At 41.5% G+C, this 15,996-nt stretch overlaps 1 protein-coding gene across 1 annotated transcript; it reads right to left on the reverse strand.

Moving 5' to 3' along the window:
• Nucleotides 1-5,000: 5,000 nt before the first annotated feature.
• On the reverse strand, nucleotides 5,001-12,645 carry LOC138740080 (uncharacterized). The gene is made up of 2 exons (XM_069892502.1): nucleotides 12,448-12,645; nucleotides 5,001-5,483 (listed from the first exon to the last, which is right to left on the reverse strand). The coding sequence occupies exons 1-2, from the start codon at nucleotides 12,643-12,645 to the stop codon at nucleotides 5,001-5,003; spliced, it is 681 nt and encodes a 226-aa protein (XP_069748603.1).
• Nucleotides 12,646-15,996: the final 3,351 nt, after the last annotated feature.

A 15,996-nucleotide genomic window follows, 5' to 3' on the forward strand; every position in this document is an offset into this window, starting at 1 on the left:
GGGGGAACTTTATAAATGTTAAATTCTGTGCACAGTAGAAGAATTGCCTGCAACCAGTGAACTTGAAGGAATGAGAAGAGAGATTGGACTGTGAATCAAATAACTTTTCTGAACTTACACAAACATTACTTACACATGCACTTAGAATTAGAAGGGAGTAAAGTTAGGATAAATAAGTCAATAGTAATAAGTTAAAGTTTGATTCTATTTTCATGTTTAAAGATAACTAAAAGCAACTTTTGTTTAAGTAACCATTTGTTTTGGTGAAGATCCATTGCTGCTGGGTTTTGGGGTCCTCTGGGCTCGTAACAGGTGCACTGTGGAAAGTGCACTGACTAGTTGTGTCTTGGCTGAGTTTGGTCATTCAAATGCCCCGGAACACAGAAGATTGCAGAAAGTGGCAAATGTAGCCAAAGGCCCTGGCCTACTTCAGGGGGAAACCTCTGTACCTGCAGGTGTGTAAGGGGACAGGACAACACCTGGCTGGCTGTCAATCAGAAAGCCTGAATGGATCAAGCCCCACCCGGTCAGGTATCAATCACCCTCCGGGATATAAGGCTGCGCCGGCCTCCCAGAGCTCACTCAGAGTTACTGCAGCTACAGCCAGCCTGGCTCTGTGGAAGTCTTTGTGGATTAAAGCCTGTTGTATAGTCTTCACCTTGTGTGTGTCTGATTCTGGCTAACAGCGCACCACAATTTAATCCACAAAATTTTCCCACGGCTGCCATGGAAAAACTCCTGAGTGCAGGGAGCCTCGAAGTTGACCCACGCCACCTGGAAGCCCAGACATGCTTTGAGATCTGGCAGCATGTGGTCGAGGCAATCATCGAAGCACACAAAGGTGGCATCCTGGACTCAGATCGGAAGTGGTTGGTCAAAGCTGGGTCCCCATGCCTTCCAGGCAACCAAAGGCTGCTCCACGTACAAGAGCACAATGGACACTCTCGAGAACATACAAGCCCCCAATGAATGCGGTCTGTGCAAGGTACCTCCTCAACACCCGAGTCCAGCAACCTGGGGAGACGCCTGAGTCTTACCTGAGACACCTGCGAGAGTTGGCCCGACCGTGTTTTGCTGAACCCGGGGTAGGTGCAGAGGAGGTTGAGAGGCTGATCCAGGACACCTTCGTCCGAGGGCAACGCTTGAGGGCCATCTGGCAGAAGCTGCAGGAAGACAATATCTACGCCCTAACCAAGATAGTGGAAGTGGTCCAAACCTTGGAAGTGGCAGTCCTGCACATAGAAGCCTTCGATTCCAGGTCCCCCAGACTCCTTCATGGCCCTCGCACACTGCAGCTGCAGCCCCAGACCGAGCTGGGGAGGAAAATGTCACTGTGGCAGGTGCCCGGTGCCCCTGTAAGTACCATGGGTCCTGGTGTGGGTCAGACCAATGATCAAGCCAAAACTGCCTGGCTAGGAACTAGTATTGTTCCCGATGCGGACAGAGACTTCATCAAGTTACCTGGCGGAAGGTGTCATAGAGCCCAGTAACAGCCCTTGGAGAGCCAAGGTCCTGGTGGTCAAAGGGGGAAGTAAGCCGAGGATGGTTGTGGATTACAGACAGACTATTAATCGGTATATCCAGCTGGACGCCTACCCCTTACCGAGGATTACCGGCATGGTCAATGACATAGCCTGCTACCAGGTTTTCTCCACGATTTACCTGAGGTTGGTGTATCACTAAATCCCCATCCACCCAAAGGACAAGCCCGACACCGCCTTTGAGGCGGATGGGCACCTGTACCAGTTCAGCCGTTCCCTTTGGGGTCATGAATGGGATCTCCATTTTTCAGCAGGAGATGGATCACATGGTAGACCAGCAAAAGCTGAAGCTGATAGCATCAATATCTGCAGCCGTGACCAGCAGGAACACGATGCTAACCTGGAGAAATTCTTCCAGACGGCCGTGGTGCTGAACCTTACTTATAACAAGAAATGTGTGTTTAGCACCACCCGCCTCGCTATCCTGAGGTACATTGTGGACCATGGAGTTGTCGGCCCAGATCCAGAAAGGATGCACCCATTAATGGAACAACCTCTCCCCCCCCCCCCCCCACGCTAAAGGCCCTCCGCAGTCTTTCTCTTATTATTCACAGTGGGTCCCTCACTTCTTGGACAAGGTCTGCCCACTGGCCCAAGCTACAACTTTTCCCCTCCCACCTGAGGCGCAGGCAGCCTTCATCCGCATCAGGCAAGACATCGCAGATGCCACGATGCAGGGTGTAGATGAGGACTCTCCCTTCCAAGTGGAGAGCGATGCCTCTGAGGTAGCCCTTGCCGCTACCCTCAACCAAGAAGGGTGCCCTATCACTTTCTTCTCCAGGACCCTCCATGGCTCCAAGCGAGGGCATTCCGCCATTGAAAAGGGGGCCCAGGCGATTGTGGAAGTGGTCCGCCACTGGTACCACTATCTGGCCGGCAGGAAATTCACCTTCCTCGCGGAAAAATGAGTGACTAATGTGAAATGGGAAAGTCTGCAGATGGTGTGATTGCAGTTAATGCAAAAAAATGCTGGAGAAACTCAGCAGATCCCACAGCATCTTTTGAAGGCAAAGATATATAACCAACGTTGATTATATTTTGCCTCCTCTGTTCACTGAGGGACTTGCTGAATTTCTCCAGCACGTTTGTGTATTAAGTACAATGAGTGACTAGTTACCTTATCTATGTCCCTCCTGATTTCTATGAGGTAACCCTCAACCTTCCATGCTCCAGGAAGAAAAGTCACAAACTATCCAACCTCTCCATATAATTCAATACCTACAGTCCTCGTGACATAAGAACATAAGAAATAGGAGCAGAAGTAGGGCAGCTGGCCCATCGAGCCTACTTCGCCATTCAAGGCTGATGTGATGATAGGTTCATCTCCACCTACCTACCTTTTTCCCACAATTCTCAATTCCCCATCTATGTAAAAATCTATCCAACCTTCCCTTAAACATATTTACTGAGGTAGGCTCGATTGCTTTCAATGGACAGGGAATTCCATAGATTCACCACCTTCTGGGAAAAGAAGCTCCTCCTCATCCACTATTCCTGAATTCTAGACTCCTCCACCAATGGAGACAACTTACCTGCCTCTAACCTAACTTTCATAATTTTATGTTTCTATAATATCCCCTCTAATTCTTCTAAATTCCAGCGAGTACACACCTGAATGACTCAATCTATCCTTATAGGCTAATCTCTGGAATCAACCTGGTGACCCTCCTCTGCATTTTATGCCTGTTTTATCACCCAGTTAGATTCCTCATGTGTTCTTGCATGCAGCTGGGGTTACATTTAAGCTGTTGAATCCAGTACTGTCCGTAAGGAGTTTGCGCATTCTCCCAAAGTCTGCGCAGGTTTCTCCAGGTGCCCCGGTTTCTTCCCTCCTTCCAAAATGTATGGGGGGTGGGGAGGTTGTTGATTAATTTGAGTGTGATTGGGTGGCATGGGTTTGAATGGGTGGAATTAGCTTCTACCATGCTGTAAATAAAATAATTATTTTTTTAAAAGGCTTGCCAATGACTTGACTTTGTGAGGTGTTTGAGGAGATTTGATACGTCATTGAAGATTCTTGAAAACATCTCTAGATATACCATGGAGAACATTCTGGCTGGTTGCATCTTTGGTACAGAGATGCCAATGCTCAGGGCAGGATAAAACACTCCAGAGGGTTGTTAACTTGGCCTGCGACATCCCAGGCACCAATCTTCAGTCCATCGAGGACATCTACAAGGGGCGGTGTCTTAAGAAAGCGCCTTCCATCCTCAAGGACCCCACTCCCCTCTTCACTCGGCTACTATCAGGAAAAGGATACAGGAGCCTGAACATGAGCACCCAACAGCACAGGGAGAACTTCCCCTCTGCCATCAAGTCAGGTTTACTGTACAATCCAACGATTCCTGAATGAATAATGAAGCACAGACACTGAATATTTTGACTTATTCTTGCACTATTTGTTTTTCCTCACTTATTTTGTAAGGTGGTTTCTATAAACATTTACACTTTCCTGCAGCTGAAAAGCAATTTTTTTGACAGGTTCACATCAAATTCTGATTTTAATTCTGATCATGTTTGGCATGAACACAGAAGGGTCTGTCCCTTATGTTCTGAGTACTATATTATAATTATTTCTGAGTGAAAAAACAACTATCAAATAAACAACCATCATAAGCTGTGGTCTTGATTACTGCTCTGTTTACAGGTTTGGGTAAACCATCTGGCATGTTGAATCGAGGCAGTATCCCGTAAAGAATTGTTAAATTGACACCAACCACATTGGCAATTAAGTCGGGTCTCCGTGGCAGGGAGGATTAGAATCAAGCAAGTACGAGTCGATGACGGATGAAAAAAAAAGACTCGCAATGATCTCAGCGTCACTGTACAATTTATGCCAGGCTTTCAAAATGAAAAGATCCTGATGTTGGCAAATGAACGATTGGAAGAAGAATTCCCCATCCCCCTAAGTATTGGGGAAGGACGAGTGAGAAGAAATAAGTTTCAGAGGTGTATCGAGTCTTTGCTGGAAGCACAGATGTGTCGAGTCAAATGAGCTTCTGTGCCTTTTTAAAGTGTATTCTATTCCTTAATATCCAAGTAACAAAAAGAAAATCGAGCACACATCATTGCAGAAATCTGTCGGGCACGTGGATCTGTGATTCTCCCCAACAGGGGTCTTGACCTTCTCCTTCACAGGCTGAAATGCCCTAATGCCTCATTCGAATAACAAGGCTCAAAGCAAGTAAGGGAGTGGGTGTTTATTTTGTTATAGATGTTACTGGTTTAATTTCTATTAGGTTCTAGTGTAAATTCCAGTTTCTGAGTTGCTTAGAATCAGTATCGGAATAACAATCAAGTTTATTGCCATGAACATGAGATAAGAAATATGTTGTCTTGTGGCATCAGTCGTGTGTAGCCCAAGATGCAAAATTACTATAAATTACAATTTTTTAAGTACAAGAATTAAAAATAAACTAGTGCAAAAAAAAGAGAAAAGGTGAGGAGGTGAATATAGGTTTATTGTTCATTCAGAAATCCGAAGGCGGAGAGGAAGAATCTGTTTTTGTATTGTTCAGTGGGTGTCTTCTGGCCTCCTGTACCTCCCTCCTGATGGGAGCAGTGAGAAAGTGGCATGGTGATTGAGGATAGAGGCTGCTTTCTTGATAGAGGCTCCTTAATGGAGTGAAGACTAATGTCCATGATTGCACTGGCCGAGTTCACAACCCTCTGTAGCCTGTTCCCATCCTGTGCATTGGCATCACTGTACCAGGCAGTGATGCAACCAGTCAGAATGCTCTCCACAGTATACCTGTAGAAATTTGCAAGAGTCTTTGGTGATGTACCGAGTCTCCTCAAACTCCTCATGAAATAGAACAGCTGGCAACTCTCCTTCATGATTTTGGCAGGATGGATCTTCAGAGGTTCTGACACCCAGGAACTTACCCACTCCACTGCTGACCTTTTGATAAGGACTGGTTTGTGTTGAAGAGGAGACTTTCCCTGTGAAAAATAAATTTTAAAAGAAAATTGCATTTAAATGCTCTCAGGACACTATAAAGCAATCTGCAGCCTGACCGCCAGTGCTTTCTGTATGGAGCCTACAAGTTCTCCCTGTTATTGCATGGATTTCCCTCAGGGTTCCAGATTCCTCTCACAGCTCACAGTCATTCTGGAAAGTGAATTGGTAACTCCTAGCTATCTCTTAGTGCAGATAAGTGGCATAAAAATCAAAGGTGCGTGGATGGACAAGTGAGAAGAAATACGTTTTAAACGTCTATTGAGCCTTTGTTGGAAGCACAGATGTGTTGAGCCAAATGGGCTTCTGTGCCTTTTAAAAGTGTATCCAGTTTCTTAATTTCCAAGAAAGTAAAAGAAAATCGAGCACACATCATTGCAGAAATCTGTCGGACACGTGGATCTGTGATTCTCCCCAACAAGGGTCTCGACCAGTGGTTTTCAACCTTTTTCTTTCCACTTTAAGTATTCCCTATGCCATAGGTGCTCTGTGATCAGTAAGGGATTGTTTAAGGTGGTATGTGGGTGGAAAGAAAAAGTCTGAAAGCCACTGTTTTAACTGTACCTCATTGACTCGTCATGTGCAGGGTTTCACGACTCCAAAGGAAATGGGCCAATGACAATTTTTCTCAAGCCAAATTTTTCAGTAACAATTGGGTCTAGAGCAGTGATTCTCAACCTTCCCTTCCCACTCACATCCCACCTTAAGCAATCCTTTACTAATTACCAGAGCACCGATGGCATAGGGATTACTTAAAGGGGTGTGTGAGTGAGAAGTAAATGTTGAGAACCACTGGTCTTGACCTTCCCCTTCACAGGCTGAAATGCCTCATTGGAATAACAAAGCTCAAATCAATTAAGGTGAGCGGGTGTTGACACATGACAAGGAATTGACATTTAAGAAAAATTTGGATAGGTACAAGGATGGGAGGTATACGGAGGGCTATGATCTGGGTGCAGGTCAATGGGACGACAGTACAACAGTTTGGCATGAACTGGATGTTTCTGTCCTGTTCTGTGATTCTATGGTTCTAAGAAAAGCAGGGCACGTAAATGGATTCACATTCACAGGGTTGGGCTATTTCCACAGAGATGAAAGTTGGACTGCTACTGCTAGGAAAATAACATCAATTAATAAACCTAAATGAGATACATTAATGGCAACCACAAATCAATTGCATCGTTGCAAGATCCCACTCAGCTCCATAACATCTATGAAAGAAGAACGTTTGTCATCCATACCCTTTCTGACTCATTTGTGTCTCCAGTGTTAGCAATGTTTCCATCTTTTAATGTTTTAATTGTTTAAAAAAATCATTTTAAACAAGTGTTTCTGAATCTGCAGGAATGTAAAAGACCTTTATAAAAATCCAATGTAATTGATGAAATGACAAAAAATGCTCAGGAGGTTTAGCTTTGGTCGTATTAGACTATATCTTGAGTACAGCTGGTCACCTTATTAATGGAAAGATGTTAATGCATTGAAAACATTGGGAGCAACTTCATTGATATAGGTTTTTTGCCTCAATTCTTATAATTCCTTGCGACCTAGAGGGAGGCCTGTCAGCCCATCTGGACTGCACCTTTGGTGCACTGGGCCAGGTCAAAGCTGATTCCCAATGGAGGACAGCACTGGGGGCCATATTGGAACTTGCAGCTTTGCAACAGTTTGTGGGGAAGAAAGAAAATTTGTGTCATTATTTTAATTGGTGAGGTGGATCAGGAATGATAGAGAAGGGCTTCATAGGGGCCTCACTCAGAGAGAGACTGGAATTTTGAACACACTGCCCAATGGTGTAGTGGAGGGAAAGGATATTGCAACATTTTAAAAAAAAGTACTAGGTGAGCACATATAACCACTTACAGCACAGAACAGGCCAGTTCGGCCCTACGAGTCCACGAGGACAACAGACCAAGTAGAAAATTCCACAGACAGGTAAAGTCAAGATGTGCAACACAGAAATGGACCCAATTCATCCATGCTGGCCACGATGCCCATTCAAACTAATCTCATGTGCCTGCATTAGGCCTGTATCTCTTTTCTTCTTTTCTCTACACCAAACTGTCTAAATGGGTTTTAAACATCACAATTGTCTCTTCAATGATCCTGATGACCAACATGGAGGTGGTGGATGATGGGTTTGTTTCCGTAAGACCATAAGACATAGGAGCAGAAATAGGCCATTCAGCCCTTTGAGTCTGCCCCGCCATTTAATCATGAGCTGATCCATTTCCCCACTCAGCCCCACTGCCTGGCCTTCTCCCCATAACCTTTGATGCCCGGCTAATCAAGAACCTATCAATCTCTGTCTTATTATACACCCAATGACCTGGCCTCCACAACCACCTATGGCAACAAATTTCACAGATTTATCACCTTCTGCCTGAAATGCATTTCTGTTCTAAGCCGACACGTTTCAATCCTGAAGTTATGCCCTCTTGTCCTAGATTCTGCCACAATGGGAAACTAGTTTTCTACATTTACTCTGTCAATGTCTTTCAACATTTGAAATGTTTCAATGAGATCCCCAAGTGCTCTTTAATCCTGAGACTACATTTAGGTCAAGAAATCAGACTGAATAAATCATGTTATTGTGTTTTGTTAGGATTCTGTTTCTGTGAAAAACAAAACATAAAGAGAATACAGAAAACTGTGTGATTATCATTCCAAGCAATTCACAAGAAGACTGGACATATGCAGTCACATATCAATGTGCTCCAGGACTTCCAACCACACACGTGTGGACTGCAGGCAGCACAACTCATTCATTGGGAAGGAAGGCTTCACAGTGTCTGTGTTTCTAGCTAAAGTTTTCTTGCAAGTGCTCTGGGAAACCACCTGTGTGTAATACTGCATGTAATATTCCTTTGAGTAATACGCACTGACACAAAAAAGCTGTCAGTTTTGTTTATTGCAATTTGCGTTTGACTTGGACACAATAGCATGAGGGAAACTTGAAATTGCCAAAACTCAAGGTCAAGTTAAAAAAAATGTTGGCGCTGCCAGGGCTGCTGGTAACGGTGGCTGTGAGGTGCCAAGATGCACGGTTTGAGGCGAGATCAGCCCACTGGCGGTGGTCAATGGGGCAGGTACCAAGAGATTTCTTTAGGCAGTCCTTGTACCTCTTTTATTAGGAGTAACACATAACAACATCTATTCTGGTTACTGCAATTCAACCCTGTCTTTCACAAGGGTCAAACTCCTGTGTTTTCCATGGGGTCTTGATATCTGAATTGCCTCCAAATGCCTGAATTTGCCAATATATTTCTCAAAATTATGTGACATTACATCATCAACAAGATCAGTCTAAATTCCTGGAAACCATGTGACCATTTACTAGAATCCTTAACAGTTGCCAGCTCTAGTTTCTTGAAAAACATGTGACCTTCATTAGTCTGGCTTGCAGATGTTATGACTCCGAAAGATTACTTCACTTTTGCATGTTTTGTATTTTTACAGCGTTCCGTGTTGTGCATTGGCCTATGTGATGTGTGGATTTGTGTTGGAAGGTGACAGTTTACCTTTGAGAGCCAAGGTGAAGGTGGATTCCTGAGAGTGAGAGAGAGTGTGGGAGACAGACTGGGCATGTGCAAAAGATAATCTAGAAATGTCTGGACTTGGAAGACAAACCACCACTGGGTGTGGCTGTGAAGTGGAAGGAGGCCCAAGCAGGAGTCATTTTCTGAGAGGCAACTTGTAATGTTGGGCATTTTAAAAGGGATGAAGATTCCGAATGCAGCCAGAAGGATCCAAATCATTCCATTCTTCTTTCTCTCTCTGCGAGCAACACAAGAATACCACTTCGAATTTTGTGCTCTCTCTCTCTAAAAGATCTTTTGGCTTCAGTTTACCAAACAAACTGAATTTTGTTTATGATCTTTATTGTAATCGAAGTTTTGAGTCCTTTTTTCACTTTATTTAAAAGATAACAGAAACATAACATACAATACAGAAATAGTCAAAGAAAATTTTTCATTAATACCCATCCTCCCTCCCACCCCTACAGCCAGCTTTCTTAAGAGGAGCAAAAAAAATTGATTATGTATATAAAAAAAATTATAAATGTTAACAACATTTCAAAGTATATCTAAATGCATATATTTTAAATACGGAGTTCACTTACGAACAAAAAAAGAATAATTATCATGTAAAGTGTAAATAATTTTTTCTATAACAACACATACTTTCAATTCATTGTGCCAACATGCTATATTAATTTCAGTATCATCTTTCCAAGTACTAGTAACGCATTTACGTGCTACTGATAACACCAAACGTACAAAAGCTATTTGAATTTTATCCAATCCTATTCCCCTTAATGAATATAAATTTCCCAACAAGAAAATCGTTGGATCTAACAGTAGTGTAAAATTATATAATTTCTCCAAAACTACTTTTATTCCTTGCCAAAATGACTGAACTTTAACACAATTCCACACAGGATGTAAAAAAAGTTCCAATACATAAACCACATCTAAAACAAGAATCCAAATTACTAAATCCATATTTTTTTTACTTTTCCGGGATCAATATAATTGATGTAAAGAATTATAATTAACCATTACATATCGCACATTATTCAATTTAATTACATTGTCTTGACACATATTCACCCAAGCATCTTCGGGAAAAATAAATACTAAATCACTCATCCATTTAAGTTTAGTTTTTTCCAATCTGGTTTATCCATACTATCTTGTAACAAATTATACATAACTGAAATATAACCCTTTTTCGGTATAGAGGAAATCAAAGATTCAAATCTTGAAAAAATAGGTAAAATCATCTCTCTACCATAATTATCTTTTATCAAAGCCCTAAGTTGATCATACACAAACAAAGAATTTACAGGTATATCAAACCTTTCTCTCAATTGGTTAAAAGAAAGAAATTGCACCTTTACAAAACAATCTTGTATTGTCTTTATACCTTTAGAATCCCAAATCTTTAAATGATTGTTAAACATTGAAAAAGGAATAAGTTTATTGTTATACAATGGAGTTAAAATAGATAATTTATCTTTTGACCCTAACACCCTATTTTTTAAACCAAATCTTTAATAAATGCTTCAATATTGGCATATCATATTGCTGTAACAAATTCAAATTCCAACAAAATATAAATTCACGTATTTCAACCCTAGGAATACACGCCATCTCCACTTTAGTCCAGCTAGGAGGCTAATCTAAGTCCATTAATCTACTAATAAACTTCAACTGGGCTGGTTCATAATAATTTTGAAAATGTGGTAGTTGTAGTCCGCACATTGTATACTTCCATGTAAGTCTATGCAACACCATTCAATCTAATCTATCTCTCCATAAAAACTCCCGCACTGCATTATTCAAATCTTGAAAAAAGCCCTTAGAAAGTAAACAAGGTAGTGACTGAAATAAACATTGAATTTGAGGAAATATATTAATTTTAATACAATTAACCCGACCAATCAAAGTTAATGGAAGATCTTTCCACAATCAAATCTGCTTTAATCTATCTTAATATAGGTACATAATTTAATTGATATAATGATTGATAATTCATATACATAAACACACCTAAATATTTAAATTTACTTCTCCACTTTAATTTTGTAATTGTTTTAAATTCAGAATAATCTCCCACTCCAACTGTAAAATTTCACTTTTATCACAATTAATCTTATATGCTGATAATTCTCCAAATTTCAACAAACACTCTTACAATTGTTTCAATAACCATTCGGGTTCCGACACATCATCCGCAAACAAATTAATTTTATATTCTTCATTCTCTAATTTTGTCATTTTGTCTAATAACCTGAGCCAACGGTTCAATAACCAACACAAATAGGGCTGGTGACAATGGGCAGCTCTGTCGAGTTGAACGAGACAATCTAAATAGTAAAGAAATCTGCCCATTTGTTACCATCCTAGCAATCGAGTTTGTATATAAAGCCTTAACCCAACCAATAAAAAAGGGCCAAATTTAAATTTCTCTAAAACTTTAAATTTAAAAAATCCCATTCAACCCTATCATAAGCTTTTTCTGCATCTAATGCAACCACTATAGGATGGTTAGGTTGCATTCAATATGCATGGACCAAAGTAGTTAATCGAAATATATTGTCTGATGCATTTCTATTCTTAATAAAACCTGTTTGATCAATATGTACCAATTTAAGTAAATATTTAGCAAGTCTATTAGCTAATACTTTCGCTATAATTTTATAATCCACATTTAATAAAGAAATAGGTCTATTCAAAGACACTTTTAATGGATCTCTTTTTTTTTGGAATGACAGTTATTAAAGCAGTGGAACTTGATTTTGGTAACTTCTGATCTTCAGTAACTTGATTCAACGCTTCTCAAAATTCATTAGAAAAATCATTATAAAATCCCACAGGGAATCCATCATCCCCTGGAGACTTTCCGTGTGCATTTCCTGAATAGCTTCCTTAATTTCAAAATCCATAAATGGAGATTCCAATTCCTGAACATCATTTCCATTTAATACCGGAAACTTTAATTTAGATAAGTAAGAATCAATAGAACCATTATCCTGTTTCCCCTCAGAAGTATATAATCTTTGATAAAATGAATAAAACTGGTCATTAATTTCCTGAGGCTTATAAGTTATTATTGAATTCTTCTTAACAGCAATAATAGTCCGAGAAACCTGTTCAACTTTCAATGGCTGTAGGTCTGGACACCCAATGCCGGCACCCCAACCTCATCGGGATGCCGGCATTCAGGTTCCCCCACAGTACCGACTTTCTCCAACAACTCTCGGCCCCGCGATGCCACACGCAGGCCAGGCAAGGATGTCAGGTGCACAGAGGCATCCTCTGATGCTACCCTGCATGCCACCGGGCCACCCAGCGAGGTAGCGGGCTTGCAGGTCCCCTTATCGGCCATGCCGCCCACGCGCATGGCTTCATGTGTATGTGGGTCAGCAATGGTTGAACTTACCGATGTGCCGGTGCCATCTTGCAGATGCAGGATCAGCGCCGGAGTCAAACTCGAACATGCTGGAGTCCTCTGAGGCTTGGAGACTCCCAGCAACGACTCCATGAATTCAGCTATGCAGGTAGGCCTCAATTCTTCTACACTTTTATATGGTAGTTTTTTCTGAAACTGAGGTTTAAACTTTTTCACATTGGATGCCATCATAGAGCCTTGTTATTTAAATAACTGTAAATCTTATTTTTAATTGCTTTTATACTATTGAAAAACCGGATATTTAATGATCCAGCTGGGGAGAGGTGGAACACATGTCTTCTTTCTATGCCATCTTGCCACAACCCAGTTTTGTGAGTCTTTATGTGTTTGGTGTTTGTTTTGTGTCTAAGTTTTTTTTCTGTTGACTGGTTGGAAATATAACTTACACTTTGATTATATATGTTATATTTAGACTGGGGAATTTATTAGTTTTACACTGTTATAGAAATTTGTATATTAACCAGTGGGCATTGTTATAAAAGGGGGGATTTTGAATTAAAGTTTGAAGGTGGAATTTTTGTTAATAAATTAATTGTTCACCTTTACCCCTGTGTGATATGCCCTCTTTGTGGTTGCTGGTTTGATCTTGTAATAGTATTGATGTGTGTAACCCTGTTCCAAACTCACTATATTACCGAAGACATTTATAGGAAATATAGCCTAATATTAACCTAAATATTAATATTAACACAGATCCATTAAACAGGAATGGGTGTCTGTAATGATGCTCACTTAGCAGTTCAGAATTTATAGGCTGAATGGTGGGTCCCTGGAGAGTGGTGTTGAACAGGGAGACTTAGGGACACTGCTACATAGTTCCATAAAAGCAGCAACATGGGTAGACAGGATGGTGAAGGGAGTGTTTAGTCCAGACACTGAGTACAGGAACATCAGGGACATCATGTTTCAACTGTACAGGAAATTGATGAAGGCATAGTTAAGGTAGACAACCAGCACCTCCCCCCCCCCAGGGATGAGAGTACCAAACAACAGAGGATATTTGTACAAAGTGAAGGGAGAAATCTTTAGGGAAGAAATCTGGGGGAAGATTTCTTCACGAAGAGTTGTGGTGCCTGGAATGCATTGCCAGGGGTGGTGGTAAAGGCTGCAACATTAGGGGCATTTAAGAGACTCTTAGACAAGCACATAGATCAAGTATCAAGCAACTCTACTTTAACCATAAGTTTCAAGAGGACAGGAAGAGGGTGGTGCCTTGCTGATCTATCAGAGGTGTCAAGGTTTGGAAACAAATTTTGTAAACTTGTGAAGTTTGCTTTGATTAACTTTTTTAGAAAGTGCTGAAATGTTTTCATCAAATACAAAATAAAATTGCATTAAAACAGAAAAACAAACTTTAAAATAAATTTCCTGATCACATGGCTCATCCAGAAAAGTGCAGGTTTTTCATAACCCAGTGGTTCTCAACCTTCCACTCACATACTACTTTAAATAATCCCTATGCCGTAAGTGCTCTGTGATTGGTAAGGGATTCCTGAAGATGGTATGTGAGTGGGAAGGGAAGGTTGAGAATCACTACTCTAGACCCAATTGTTATTGGAATATTGTCATTGGGCCCATTTCCTTTGGGGTTATGAAACTGTGCACATAATGAGACAATTAGGTTTGATAAAACAGTGGTTTTCAAACTTTTTCTTTCCACCCCCATACCATCTTAAACAATCCCTTACTAATTACAGAGTATTGATGGTGTAGGGAATGCAAAGAGGGATGTGAGTGGAAAGAAAAAGATTGAGAACCACACCCTGCAGCTTGTCCCAGCAAGACTGTATGGTGTAGGTTTTGACTTCCTGTAACACAATACCTTGCATTTTATCATTGCACTACCCACTGTATTTAGGTTTGAGTTGACTTGGCTGGACAGCATGAAAAGCAGAGTTTTTCCACTGTATCTTGGTGGACACGATGATAAATAATTCAAAAATACTTCCCAGAACAGCTGAACACTAGAAAATAATTTTTTGGCCCAGTAAGTCAACTCTTTCTTACAGTATTACAAGGCAAGAATCCAAACATGCATCACTACACCAATTTTAATGGGAGTGGATGTCATTGCAAAGACATTCTGCACAGAAACTGGCCCTTTGATCCACTAAATTCTTGCCAACCACTGCCTCTTTACGCTACCCTTCAATAATCCCATTTTATTCATTCCCATCAACCACCCCCCGACCCGACTGCTCATCCACACTCGAGGTGACCTGCAGTGACAAATTAGACTATCGGCCCGCACCTTTTTGGGATATGGGAGGAAACCGGATCAACCGGAGAAGATCTACGCTGTCACAGGGAGAACACGCAAGCTACACCTAGACACCACCCAAGGTCAGGACTGTAATCCAGGTGCATGTGGTGCTACAACGAGCAGCCTACTGTAGGGGGCGATCTCTGTACCAGCAGGAAGACCACTGCTCTACTGGGCTGGCTGTCAAGCAGCCAACTTGAATAGACCACCTAAGGGGCTGACTCCACCTGGCCAGTTGTCAATCAGCTGACCTGAATAAAGACCTGAGCCGGCCCCTCCTGAGCCAGTCACATGAGGAGCCATCAAGGCATAAACTGATGTTCAGACTTTTACTGGAATAAATCTTGTTGTATAGGCTTTTGAGTTTTGTGTTTGTTTACTGCTACAACTAGATAATGAACAGTTTTTAAGGATACTCCAATCTGAGGATGTCAAAAGGCCTTGTCTGAAAACTTTAAGATCAATATCATATTCCATAATGTGTACAAGCCCATTTTTTTTGTTCCAGTGCCAGCAACTCAGGTTCAAATCCAGCGCTGTCTATAAGGAGTTTGTAGGATCTCCCCGTGCCGTGTGAGAGTTTCCTCTGGGTGCTCTCACCTTTCAAAACATTGCAGAATAATTGGGTGTAATTTGGCAGCACAGGCTTGAGGGCAGGAAAGGCCTGTTACTGTGCTGAATGCTTGAAGATAGAAATTAAAGCAGAAAATGCTTCAATACTCAGGCGGCCTCTGTGGCGAGAGAATTATCTCCCTTTACATAATTTACCTCTTGCATTCTGCCCTTGCCCTCTGTTGCTCTCTCCTCCTTTCTCTTCATCCTAAAAACCACATTATCTCTGTTTTCTTTCCAGTTCCGATGTAGGATCTTGGACCTGAAACACGGTTTCTCTCTCCACAGGTGTCACTGATCTGTTGCAGATTGACTACATTTTGGGTTGAGATTATTACAGGGTAAATGCAAGCAAGCTTGGATGGGTCAAAAATTAACACCGAGGTTGGGTGTGACCAGGACACGAGTTAAGGCTGAAAGGTTTCAGGGAAACAAGGGAGAAAGTCATCCCTCAGAAGTTGGGAGAGCAGGGAACGATCTGCCAGTGGAGGTGTGGGATGCAGATTTGATTTTAACATTTAAGAGAAATTTGGATAGGAGGGACATGAAGGACTATGGACTGGATGCAGAGCAGTAGGAGTAGGCAAAATTTTGGCATGGAATAGGTGGGCTCAAGGGCCTGTTCGATGGTTCTCATGACATTA

This window comes from Narcine bancroftii, chromosome 7 (assembly GCF_036971445.1).
Source record: "Narcine bancroftii isolate sNarBan1 chromosome 7, sNarBan1.hap1, whole genome shotgun sequence".
Lineage (NCBI taxonomy): Eukaryota > Metazoa > Chordata > Chondrichthyes > Torpediniformes > Narcinidae > Narcine > Narcine bancroftii.

What these genes read in the sequence shown, in the direction of transcription:
- LOC138740080 (XM_069892502.1), bottom strand. Translation starts at nt 12,645, where the DNA reads ATGGCATCCAATGTGAAAAAGTTTAAACCTCAGTTTCAGAAAAAACTA. An exon ending in AAGATGGCACCGGCACATCG is followed by an intron (nt 5,484 to 12,447) that starts GTAAGTTCAACC and finishes TATTTTTCACAG; the next exon opens with GGAAAGTCTCCTCTTCAACA.